Source organism: Monomorium pharaonis, chromosome 2 (assembly GCF_013373865.1).
Source record: "Monomorium pharaonis isolate MP-MQ-018 chromosome 2, ASM1337386v2, whole genome shotgun sequence".
NCBI classification, from domain to species: Eukaryota; Metazoa; Arthropoda; class Insecta; order Hymenoptera; family Formicidae; genus Monomorium; species Monomorium pharaonis.
The window spans coordinates 8,562,400-8,575,134 of NC_050468.1; the positions used below are offsets into that span (position 1 = coordinate 8,562,400).

At 33.8% G+C, this 12,735-nt stretch overlaps 1 protein-coding gene across 1 annotated transcript in view; it reads right to left on the minus strand.

The window, feature by feature from the left end:
* The window catches only part of LOC105834872, a 31,461-nt gene continuing 18,726 nt past the window's right edge, over positions 1-12,735 (minus strand). The window contains exons 4-15 of the mRNA XM_028190781.2: positions 12,022-12,089; positions 11,449-11,735; positions 9,059-9,366; positions 6,709-7,331; positions 5,972-6,528; positions 5,084-5,264; positions 4,379-4,509; positions 3,953-4,101; positions 3,235-3,414; positions 2,722-2,826; positions 2,438-2,638; positions 1-2,233 (exon numbers count right to left, since the gene is read on the minus strand). Of these exons, the coding sequence (XP_028046582.1) occupies positions 2,072-2,233; positions 2,438-2,638; positions 2,722-2,826; positions 3,235-3,414; positions 3,953-4,101; positions 4,379-4,509; positions 5,084-5,264; positions 5,972-6,528; positions 6,709-7,331; positions 9,059-9,366; positions 11,449-11,735; positions 12,022-12,089 (2,952 nt within the window). The 3' untranslated portion in view covers positions 1-2,071. The remainder of the gene's footprint in view (positions 2,234-2,437; positions 2,639-2,721; positions 2,827-3,234; positions 3,415-3,952; positions 4,102-4,378; positions 4,510-5,083; positions 5,265-5,971; positions 6,529-6,708; positions 7,332-9,058; positions 9,367-11,448; positions 11,736-12,021; positions 12,090-12,735) is intronic.

Sequence of the window (12,735 nt, forward strand, 5' to 3'; positions counted from 1 at the left end):
TTAATTTGTTTACCATTCTTAATATATTAATCAGAGCAAATTTTGCTGGAAGTACAGTTGTATTATATATAATCATATAATTTTATAAACAATGCATTAATAACACATACATTATTGCTTAATAACAAATCTACGTGTACATCTATAGTATTCTCAAATGAGAGTACAGAGTTTTTTTATTCAAGTATCAAAGTGGCGTGTCTTCTCGTTCCTGTGACCCGCAATCACAAGTAGCGATTATCGTTGTCGTTGTCGTCGTCGCGACAAGGGAACAGGTATCGATTCTTTGGTATCGATATAACGCGCCGCATGCTGCCATGCAACCGAAATTTCAAATAGCAAAAATATAGAGCGAGCAATAACATGTCGAAAAAAAATTTGTGTTTTATATATATATATATAATTGTTCCGTATAAATTATCTACATCTATCTCAAGAAAAAATAGGATTATTAAAATAATCTGCGAAACATCCAGTAATAAAAATACAAAAATTTTCGGATTTCTCACTTTTTATGTTTTACAAATTACTTTTACTTACATGCGATATTCCAAAGTTGACGGAAGTAATGTTACTTTCCACAGAATTAAGTTGATTTTTTTTTTAATGCAATAATTAATATTCGAAAAAATATTTGTAAAATATATTGAAATATGTATAGTAAAAAAATCTCGGCCATACCACTTGGACGATGTCCGCACGTCTCTTTGGCAAACATACTTGTGTGAGATTCGTTGTTCCCAATGTACGCGGCTATTCTCGAGTTTAATCGTTGATTTTATAAGCGCCACAAATTTTATAACCGCACATGGTAGAGCCATAACATCGGCTTTCAACCCGCACGTATAAACTAAATCTACATAGTAATCTCATTATTTAACGAACAATATGAGAGAGAGAGAGAGAGAGAGAGAGAGAGAGAGAGAGAGAGAGAGGGGGGGAGGTCAAGATCCTTGCGGATCGTCTTTACATTTCTACTCTCCTCTTCTTGTGTAACATAAGAACGATAGCTCGGTTTCCTAGCACTACTGATAGTATCAGTAGTTTAACGTATTTACATTTTGATTGGTCCCGTCAGTAAATTGTTGACTTTCCAATTTACTTTATTTATAAATTATATATTATATAATTGAGCTTTTTTATTTCTTCTTGCTCATTAATATATTTTTGACATTGCAACAGAACAATTTATAAACATTAAGTTTATAACTTAAAGTTCATAATGTCAATGCTTTTTTAAGTATCTATTTTAATCTCAAGCATAACTCCCATCATAACCAATTATTTCGCAATATTCGAAGAAACGCATTATCGATTTGCGATAATGAGGAAATGCGAAATATTCCAGGAATGATTACGATATCTGGGTCATATTATCCGAAACAACGTATCCGAAACAAATATGCTCGAAATTAGTGGAAGTAATCAATAGCGCATTTTTAGAAAATTTGTTAAAAAAAATATGTACGTTATGCACAAAAATTATTATCAATTATAAAAGTTTAGAAATGACATTTATGATATAACACTAAACTATGCGTTATTTAAAAAAATATTCTTTTAAATATTTTAATTTTTTGCGCTTATAGTTTTTTATATCTAGTGTTTATTTATTTGAATATACAAATATGCATTTAAATTAATTCTTCAAATGTTTAATTTATAACTGGACAAAAATGTTTTTAAATTGCTTAATTCATCGCTTTATGAATTGACTACATATTACTAGATCTCATTTTCTCCTAGTAATGTGTAGCGATGAAACAAATGCTCGCGAGAAAACAAATCTGTCACCCCAAAGACCCAAAACAATTTCAGCAAACGTGGCTTTCAGACAGCTATCGATTGAAACGGGGGAAAAGAGCCGTCGCTCAAACGGACCGTTTTCAAGCTCGAGAATTCGTTTACGAGAAACGCCTCGAGGAACGTCCTAACGCGTCCATCGGTCGACGGCACAAAAACGAATATTCCCCGCTAGATCTTCGCTCTTCATTTTCCTCTTTGTCTGCATTTTTTTTCGCAAAGTCTCTTTGCTGCGTCGCGAAACGTTTCTGCGCGCTGTCTAAAGAACTTATACTACGTAAATCGGATCCTTGCACACCGAGATCCTTGCTTCCTGTAGGATCCTTAGCCTCGGGCCCAGGGGAACCCCCATCTTTTGAAGTCTCTCCTCGCTCAGATAAGGCAACTCCACCATCCCGACTTTCTCTTTCTCAAAAGCGGCCGCGTATTTCTAGAATTTTAATTATCGTATTAAAGATAGAAGTTTCGATCAAAGGATAGTGTTCGAAGTGCTTTTAACTAAAACATTTATAATTCAAAAAAATACGTCGATATTTCTGTGTGAGAAGAATTGCTTTCAGATTGATGAAGGAATCTGTTCGTTGTTTATTTCCATAAAACCACGCATGGCGTAACAAACAGCAACAGCACATACCTCATACCCAAGTTCCCTCAGGAACAGTCTGATGAGAGGTGGCTCCGTGCCGAAGAACTTGGTCAGTTTCTTCACTCTCGAAGGATTCGAGAGCGCCGGCAGTTCCGAATCCTTGATCAGGGGCTGTGACTGCGACCTCACCATCGCCATGTTCGTTTGTGTTCTGAGAGTCGCAATCTCGCACTTTATGCTCTCCATTTCCTGCGAAAACCTGATAGTAGTAGAATCTTGGAAATTCGAGTTTTTTTTTTCGTATCGTAACTGTTGTTAACAGGTTTGCTCACCTGAATCATCAGATGCTGGGTTCTCATCTCCGAACTCAAATGAGCCACTGATCTTGCCAATGTCACTACATGCGATTCCAATCGCTGAAAACGCTTATTGATGCTCTAAACAATAAAAATATAAGTTTATAGTGAATTTATAATAAAAACTATTTTATGAAGACTATATTCTTTTTTGTTAGAAAATATTTAACGATATTTAAACAAAAATTGTGCGATTTAAATTTTAAATTTCTCTGCAAGTTTGAATAGAAGATCATATAGAAAAATTAATGCATTTCACTGATTCTATCAAAATTACTATTTTAAAGGTTAATAATTTTCTTTAATCATAATACAAGACATAACAACATTGACAAAAATAGTACATTTCAAATTTGGAATCTCTCAAGCGAATGTTCGAGTAGCGCATTATGTAAAAAAGTAAATTTTAATAAAACTTATTAAATTATTAAATTAAATGTTAAAGATTAGATATGTGTACAATATATTATATAAATGTATTTCACTCACCTTAATGTCTTTGGCTTTCTTCATCCTATCATCAATCACGTGAGATCTACGTTTGTCATGATGCCTTGTCACAGGCCTCGATGATACAGAGGATGTCGGTAATGATGAAACCGAACCATAACTAGTGAGTCCTCTTGCCTTCCGCCTCTTTTTTACACTCCCGCCAAGTAATTTAAGTACCTGCGACAATTTTTCGCATGCAAATTGAAATAAATTCAATTACGCTAGTGCCACCCTGAGTACTTTTTAGCGTACAACGTCCCCGTTACCTTTAGCATATATTGCTATTTCTCCACGGTTAGAAAAAACGATGTCTATTATTTTTTAATTTGCATGTAAGATAAATGTTAAGTGCGTAGGATCTCATCAGTAGTTCAATTTTTGTAGTTCAATTAATAAATAAAGTAAGAAAGAAAATTTTTTATTACTTTATTTTTTTAGACAAATTTAGGATTGTATTTTTAATTTCAAAAAATGCAGAAAGAAATGCATTTTTTTATTTTGTATGTACTACCTTATTTTCTCGGAAGAAAAGAGAGAATAACAATAAAAAAGTAGATATTTTTGCATAACGTACTTTCTACAAAAAAAAATAATATTTTTAAAAACTTAAATATTACTTTTTAAATTAATATTTTTATATTCTTAAATATATATATAGTGTGTATGTGTAAAATGTTATTGTTTAAAAATAAATAATAAATAATATTGTGCTTACTTCGCTGTACATATTTTCTAAGCCTTCCAATTGTTTTCTAATTGTCCTTGCATCGGTAGTACTGAGATCGGAATCACTTCTATCTAACATGGAATCTAAATCAAGTCCTGTAGTGGTAGACGTTAAATCAGCAGCTTCTACTCCGAAAACTAAAAATGTGTTAATGCAAAACTATTAAATTAAAGAAATTGATACTTAATAAAGTTAACTATTAATTATTTTAAAATTGTAAAAATTAATTATAAAAAATTCAATATTCACAATAATTAATTATAATTTCTGTATAATTATCATTTTCATCTATGTGAAAGTTACAAATGTCAAAGCATTATTTCATTATTTCTAATAGGGAGATAATAAAATTTAAAATAAAAATTTGTTATATTTAAAAAATGATATTATGTATATATATAAAAAAATACTCACGATGAGAAAACTTTTTCGCAGCTTCCTTTTTGGAAGTCGAAGCGCCACGATGTTTTGTGCCGCTTGAGAAACCTCTCTTTTCCATAGCCTTGCCATAATCGCTGTAATTTGGTTTTGATCCATATGGTAAACTAAATCGAAGACATTTTCATTAATACTGTAAGAGCATTGTAATTTCTGCGGAGTAGAGAAATACATACATTTTATATAACGCACTGCGTTTAATTAATAATTATTTCATAACAAAGGTCTTTAAAATAATATTTTTATATTTAATATGTAGATAATTCATAACATGATAAATAATCAATTTTTTGTCCATTATAATAAAAAAATAATTTAAACTTCTCTTTTTTCATATCATTTGTCTTAAATGAGTAGAAATAGAAACATTGATCTTAAATTCATTTTGCAACCAAAAATTGTTTTATAAAAGTAATTTATTAACAATACACAAGAGTATTTTTTTAAGAATGATGAAATAATTAAAGATTGATGCATCAGAATATCGTATGACTAACAATTTAAAAGTTGCAACGGAGAAAGGCGTTTATTTTTAACATCGCAAAGGCCACTTTTCGACCAGACATCGATATTGGAATTTCGATACGCGAGGAAGGCAACAGAATCGGAAGTGACTCGAGGCAGTGACCGGAAGTAACACCGGTTGCATGAAGAAGAGGAACCTGTTTGAAGTTGGGTTACCTCGTTGAGTATCGATTTCTCGGCGTACGTGGGCTGTCATGGGGTGACAGTGGTGGCAGAGGCGGTGTTACTGAAGATACACTTTCGGACAGAGTCGAGTGTGCCATCGCGGGAACGTCCCTAGGCTCCAAAATACTTCTCAACTCCGACTCCACTATGTCCACCCATTCAGAATCTTGTACTATGAAAGAGAAACAGGGAGATAGAAATCGTAAACTCTGACAGAGTAATCGATACTTACAAACTTTTCAAAAGAAAAAGAAAAAAGACTAAATAATCGTTCGAATATTAAAAAGATAAAAAATCCAACAAACATAAATATTATCTTTTTTTTCCAACGTTATTAATGTAAATAATTTATCATCATATCTTTATAATATTAAATAAATGAGCAAAGTAATTTATTATAAATTTTTTTTTTAAATACAATAACACACATTATTTTCACATCTCTTTAATAAAATATTATATAATAATAGTATATAATAATAATAAGAAAATAGTATATTATAATAATTTTTTTATTTTCTGTAAACCATGTAATTACTTTTTTAATTGACATTTTTTTAACTCTAAACAATAAACAAATATTAATAAATTTCTCAACAAATAAGAAAAATTAAAGGATATTTTGCAAAAAAAAAAAATCATTATTTGTCAATTGGTAACTAATTTTTTTAACAAAATTAAAATAACATCAAATTTTTTTTATTATGACTTTTATTCTTACTATATTAAGAAAAAAATCTAAGACTAAATATATAAAAATCGATTTGCTATTTTATAGGGAACAGCTGACGCTACAAAAACTTGTTCAAAAGCATGTATTTGTAGTATAAGACAACTACAGATAAAAAGTTCAAGGTAAAATCGGAAAGTCGTGTTTACCTTGCGCCAAAGTTTGATCATCGGGCGGCGGACGTCTTCCGCTCGAATAGACTGCGGAGCCCCTTCCGGAATCGACATTCGAAGAACTTTGGCCAGCCTTGTCGTAATCCGAGCCTGAGCCTTGATTTTGGATCTTCAGTCGGCCGATACCCTGCTCCAGATCGTCTTTCCTATCTGATTTCACAACGGCGGGCTCCTTTCCGCTAGTATATTGTCCACCATTTCCACCATCGAGTCTTTTTGAAGTCTCGCCGATCATTTTTGTGGCCAGGCCGACCCTTAAGCCGTCCGCGTCGTCCTTTGGTGGCTTGGAGTTGAAATGGCCTTCCTGCTCCGCTCTTTTCTGCAACTCTTCGATCCTCTTCTGCACGGAGTTTACCTCTGCCAAATCCTGACCTCCCTCTTGCCCTGACGACCCCTGCTCCTGTTCCCTCTTTGAGGTCCGCGTCTCGTCTCTTCGAATGCCAAAGCTAGTTTCCGGACGATATTCCTCGTTTCTTTGTAATCCGTTTCTACCGAGTTCACATTGACTTCGATCTTCCACCGTGATCTCATATCTAAATGCAGAGTACAAATAAGACCCAAGCCTTAAAAAAAAATATGTGTTACGTGTCTTATTATTTCATCTTACTTTAATTTTCTTTTACATATGCTATGTAAAAAGTTATATTATTAATTGTATTATTAGTAATTAAATCCATTGAAATCTTATAATTACGACAATTCAATTTTCTTACCTCTCCTTATCCAACGGATCTATTGTTAAGTTCTTCATATTCTCTGCGGGATTCTTCGAAATCTCAGCGTTGCGCTCGTCTTCGTAGCAAAGCTGCGGCTGCGATGCTGCCTTTTCGATACCTTTCGCGGAGTTTTGCCTCTGAAACTCTGTTTCCTGATTGCTTTCAGTCTTCATGTACACTTGAGGAACGCCGTAACGAGGTCTTCCCTGAGCGTAATGATAGTAGATCCCCTCTTGACCCGATACCCGGAGCTCCTGAGTTTGTCTTGACGTGCTCGGAAGATCGATTTGTGACCTCGACATGGCCTGTCGCGCCTGCTGATACTGCTGATAAGATACACTGTTGGGGAAATACGACTGCGGCATGTTTCGTGCATTTGCGGTCTGCGAGCCCTGCTGACCGGCCATTTGCTGCTGCTGCATCTGCTGGATCAATTGTTGACGCTGATGCATGTTCTGGGCGTGCTGCTGCGCGAACCGCGGACTCTGATGATGGTTCTGATTCTGATGAAGCAACTGCTGAGTGCTCTGGAAGCTTAGACTCGTCGGCGGCATCGCATTGCCCACTTGATGCTGTTGGACGGACAGACCGTGCGGTTTTTGTATTTGCGTGCCTTGCCCCTAAACCAATCAACCGGCTCGTTAACAATAAGCTACCGTTAAGTTCGAGAATACCTATCTGCTTTTTGTACGACTGCTAAAGTATTAGAAATCTATTTCAGTCAGACTTTTGCTTTAATTAGATCTCCTTTAGACATCGACATATCGACGTATCGACACAACATAAATCTTCTCAGAATTCAATAACGGTCTTCTTTCTTTTATATTAAATCAGAAATATTGGTAACTTATAGTACATTATTCCTATTACTAAATTGTTCAAACAGGATATCAATAATACGTTAATATTAAATAAATAATTTGTCTCCTTTTCGTAGCTAATTGATAATGCTTAAACAAATATTCTTTTAAAATTAATTATTGTTGTATATACATAATTTTAACAATTATTTTAATAATTATCGTAAATAACATTTTTATATACGAGAAAAATTGTGAATTTTATACATGGTTATTTTTCATGTTGAAATTCTCTTTTGCACTTTTCCTGTTTCTTAATCTAACCACACGACGATAGTGCACCGACAACGAGCATCGTCATTGCATGGATCGCGTTATTAAAAAGAGTAATCCCGTACAATTTTCAACGTGGTTATGTAAATTTTACAGACTTCTTTACGAAGCTTTCCCATCGCGCGCGTACGCAACAGCATAGAAAGTTGTTGAGACGCATCATTACGAATAATATACTGCGCACTGTTCGCTGGTGATTTGACGCTCCGTAGCACCGTGTTACACACGTTCACTATCATTAACCGAACCGTTATTTAACTAACTAAAATGTTGGCGCGCAGCTAGGCAAGTATCAATCATTTACATTACAGATGGAACATTCCTGCGAGCCGCGTCACGCTACGCAATATCATGTTATCATTCGAATATATCACATTATGCTGTTTAATGTTCAGTATGCAGTCGCTTAGTCGCTTTTGTATGAGACATGATTGGTTGGATGACGTTACTTTATTCAGATTTATATGAAGAAGATACTATAAAGAGACAGGTGACAAGTTATGAGACACTTATTTTTTTATTCGCCGGTGAGTCTTCGTTTCCTGCACGCAATGAATATCCGCACCCTCGTAAGAATCCCGATATTATGCACCAACACCGCGAAATATGTAATATTTTATTTAAACATATAATACATCTATCTTTCTTTATCAAAAAACACAATTTTGAATTTATCTTTAAAAAAAAGTTTAAGTAAAATAAATTTTAATTTTCTAAAACTTTAAGAGAACGAAAAAGAAAAGAGAACTATTTCTTATTTTATTTTACTTAAATATATAAGAAAAAAATATCTCGCAAATAATATTGCAATTTTGAAGAAGAGAGTTACATCATAAAAAAGAAAACATTGTTAAAATGTTTTCGATAAGCCAACAAATTGAAATTAATAAATATAATATTTTATTTTATGGTATCATTATATTAATTTTATATTCATTAAAAAACAAAATAAAAAAGAAATCTATATCTTTCTAACTTATTGTATTTATATAATTTCAAAAGCTTCTTTACATTGTTACGCACTTCTTCATAAAATGTAAAGCTTTCGGAAACCAAATTGATAAATTGATCAGTCTGATTTTGAAGGATCTTTAAAAGGCATAAACGCGAGAATTGCTAACGTCAAATTTTTGCGTAATTTATCCAACAGTGATTTCTGTCGAAGTTAGATATCGACAGTTTATGTCGAGCATTTCTCATACTATGAGCTGTACCTGTGCCTGCGTGGGATTCTGATGGATTCCCTGATGTATTTGTTGTCCGGTCATACCGCCCGGTGGCTGAACCATGTACTCCCTCGTAACATTTTGCACCTGCTGCGCACCTGTCGCGGTTTGGCCGAAAGCAGGAACTTGAGTTTGATGAACTGTTTGAATTCCTCCTGGCGGTGTGTGGTGGGTCACATGTAGCTGAGCACTCTGCCCTGGCAAATTCGGCTGAATGGTCGCCGTCGGTTGCAGTTGGCCTGGTAAAGGCACATTTTGTTGGTTGCTTTGATAGCCATACGAGTGTCCATACTGACCTGAACAATAAAAAAGAAAATATTTTATATTATTTCTACTTGTTACACAAGAAAGATTAATTCCAACACAGATCATATACTTGTAGGATACAGTAAAAGAAAATCCATATCTTTTCTTTAAGTATATTACCTTTCTATTAATCTCTTTATACATATATCTTATTATATTTCTGGTTGAAATTACGTATCAAAAATGTATCATGTAAAGACGTAAATCGACTTCTGAAGTACGTACTTCTATACCCACTGAAGAACATTGCATCATAAACGTACATGCTTGTTCTAAACGTCATCAGAAATGCTAAAATGTATGAATATGCAATGTGCACTACTAAAGTTAATTAAAAGGAAAGTTTCTCCGCCATTTATGTGCCAACTGCATACATTGAAATACACGTTTCGTGAACAAATCATTATTACAGTCATAGAAATTAAAAGAGTTAAAACATTAAAAGGGCATAGAAATTACATATTATAAACTTAAACATTAACAGGTATAAGAATACAGTCTAAACGAAATATAGTCTACAAAATTTGAGACATTAAAAGATATTAAAAACTTTTCATAAAAACAAATAGTCAAAAGAGCTATGTGAAATATCGATTTCACCAATCTTCTTCAACATACATCTACATATTTTTTAAATATTTGACAATTTGACAAACATAACTTTTTATCTTATCAATGTATTTGTTTCCTTTTTTTCTTATAAAATACTATGAAATTATTTTTGTAGGATAAATTAGGATATAATGGGCATATGAATAAGATGACCAACAGCTATAATTTTTCCAATAATTGTTAAATAATGTGTTTTTATAATTATTTTCAAAGATAATCAATATTTACTTTAACAGTTTATGTGCATATACTATTCAAAATAAATATTGTGGATCTTATTTTTACTATAGACTGCCTGCAAAGTTTTTCATGTATTCATTAAAAATTGCCACACTGTTGAATAAATTACAGTTGAGTTATCACAATTAACATTAGACACACAACGAAGGTATGTAAATTGTAATGTGCAATTATATCTTTTACTTCCTTTTTTATTTTTTAAATAAATACTATAACTATCTTTCTCCCACAGTTTGGATAGGATGGCCTATGACTTTTTTGGATAAATATGTTTTTTGTTCACAAAAGTATGTTTTTTGCATTATAAAAAAACTATGGCTATCATACCCGAGTTTACCCGATTTTATTCGATAGTTGAAAAGAGTTGAATTATTCACATAGAAATTTGACATTCGTCTATCAAGCGTTAATCTCGATTTGAATGAACAATTACAGGTAGAAATGTTACTTATGTATTAAAGCGTATAGTAGATCGCGAAATAATGACGATATTGCGCGTGTGAGATTCTCGTCGTACGCCGTGAATTTACAGGTTTGCACAACAAGCGAGTGCGAATAACACGACGCGCAAAAAAGAAGAAAGTTTCGCATCGCGTGCATGTTGCAAGTGACAAGTTGTGAGTAAACGACGAGTGAGTTCGCTCATTAAATAAAAATCAGAGATATATAATCCAATAAGTTTACATATATTATCAGCTGCGCCAGATAATGTCATGTTGGATATCGTCTGCATTTATAAATCATGAATAAAATTTGCAGTTTATTTTAGTATTTTTTAAATTACATCAACTGTTATAAATAACAATATTTAATACAGTTTGACATTTTTACGAATTTATTGCAATTATTTCAGCTCTCGGTTACATGACAGTTAATTAATACTATTTTGTATTCCATATCAAGTTCATCAATAAGCAATAGAAAATACTTTTCAAAACAATCTAATGTCAGCCATTAATTTTTTATAAATATAAAGTTTATACATCTTTAAGAAGCAGAAAGGAGACTATTGCTATGCATGCGGGATATGCACGCTTGCACACGCCGCTTCATATTTATAAAACATGCAACTACGCCATTTAGTGTTCCGCTTAACAGGCTCTTTTCTTCAAATTAATTCATCAACATTTATGAGCTAATTAACGGCACCTCGCTGAGCATCGCGTCTTAGCGCACCTAATTGCATTCACCAGCATCTAGCTCGGTCGCGTTTAACTTACCGTAAGCATTCTTCGAATATTGTTGCACATTAACCGACGGCTCCTGCGTGCGGGGTTTTCCGTAAATCCCTTCCTTCTTCCTGGCCTCGTCATCGTCGATGCTCCTGCTCGACTTTCGCAACTCCTCCGTAACGTTGTTCAGACTGGCTTCCGGTTCCGGCTCGACGTCCTTGCGACTTGGTCCGAAACGGCTCGAGATCATGTCCTTAATCGTGTGATAAGTCCTGGAGAGTGATTTTGTCTTTTCCTCGTCAATCTTCGTCGTCCTCGGTACCGCTCCGCTAGATCTGAATACAGCACAATAAGAAGTTAAATCTCTCGAGAGTAATATCGCGTTATTATGATACGCGCTGAGAATAGTGTTACTCATTAGTATTGTCGTTATTAATCGAGAAGCAATTCACTTTATTTTACTTAATATCGATTATACTGACAAAGTAAACGCGAGAGATAAACTTAAAAAAAATTAATATCTGAGATATCATATCAAACATATGCCCCCCCCCCCCTCTCTTTCTCATATCTTTACAGAAGGATCGTAATTCGCGTGAACATGAAGTATAAAGTAATTACGAGTAGGCGTCCTGTGACTGATAGTTCCTCGCTTGGCCGTCCTGTCTTACTTCCTGCATTTGAGTTCCCTGGAAAAAAAATGAAGCGCATTCGCCTGGTGAGCACGCGTCGTTAATGATCGGCACACGTAATTAATAAAATATTCTTTAAATGTGTAAATTACGGGACGTGTAACGTCCTATGTAAATCCGCTAACTCTGCAACGGCGGTTTCGTTAGATGCGTCCAATTAAGCCGTCAAACAAGGAGCGCGTAATTACACATCGGCAGCAGAAACGATAACGGTAGCGTTGGCGCTCGCTAACTTACGTATATCGACAAAACTTAACTTTCGATAAAAAAAACACCTAAATACGAAAGGAGAGATAAAATCTAATTAAAATTGAATAAGTTCGCTGCCCTGTTGTTAGAGAACTGATATATTAAATTATTCGCCACGCACGGGTATACATTAATTTGTGTTAGGGGAAAGCTGTTTGCGTAGTTTGCGCGTCAAAAAGCAATAGGGAAAATACATTAAGTTTTCATAATAGGCAAAAGCGACAGTAAGCTTCATGGTTCACGTGAGACCATACTAAAAAATCACGCCATGTTAAAAATAAATCCGTACTAACAGATATTTATTCTTTAAATTTATACTCTTTTTTGTTAAAGTTTTTATTTTATATAAATTGATAAGTACAAGGATAATGTGAATCAGCGCGGGAATCAAATG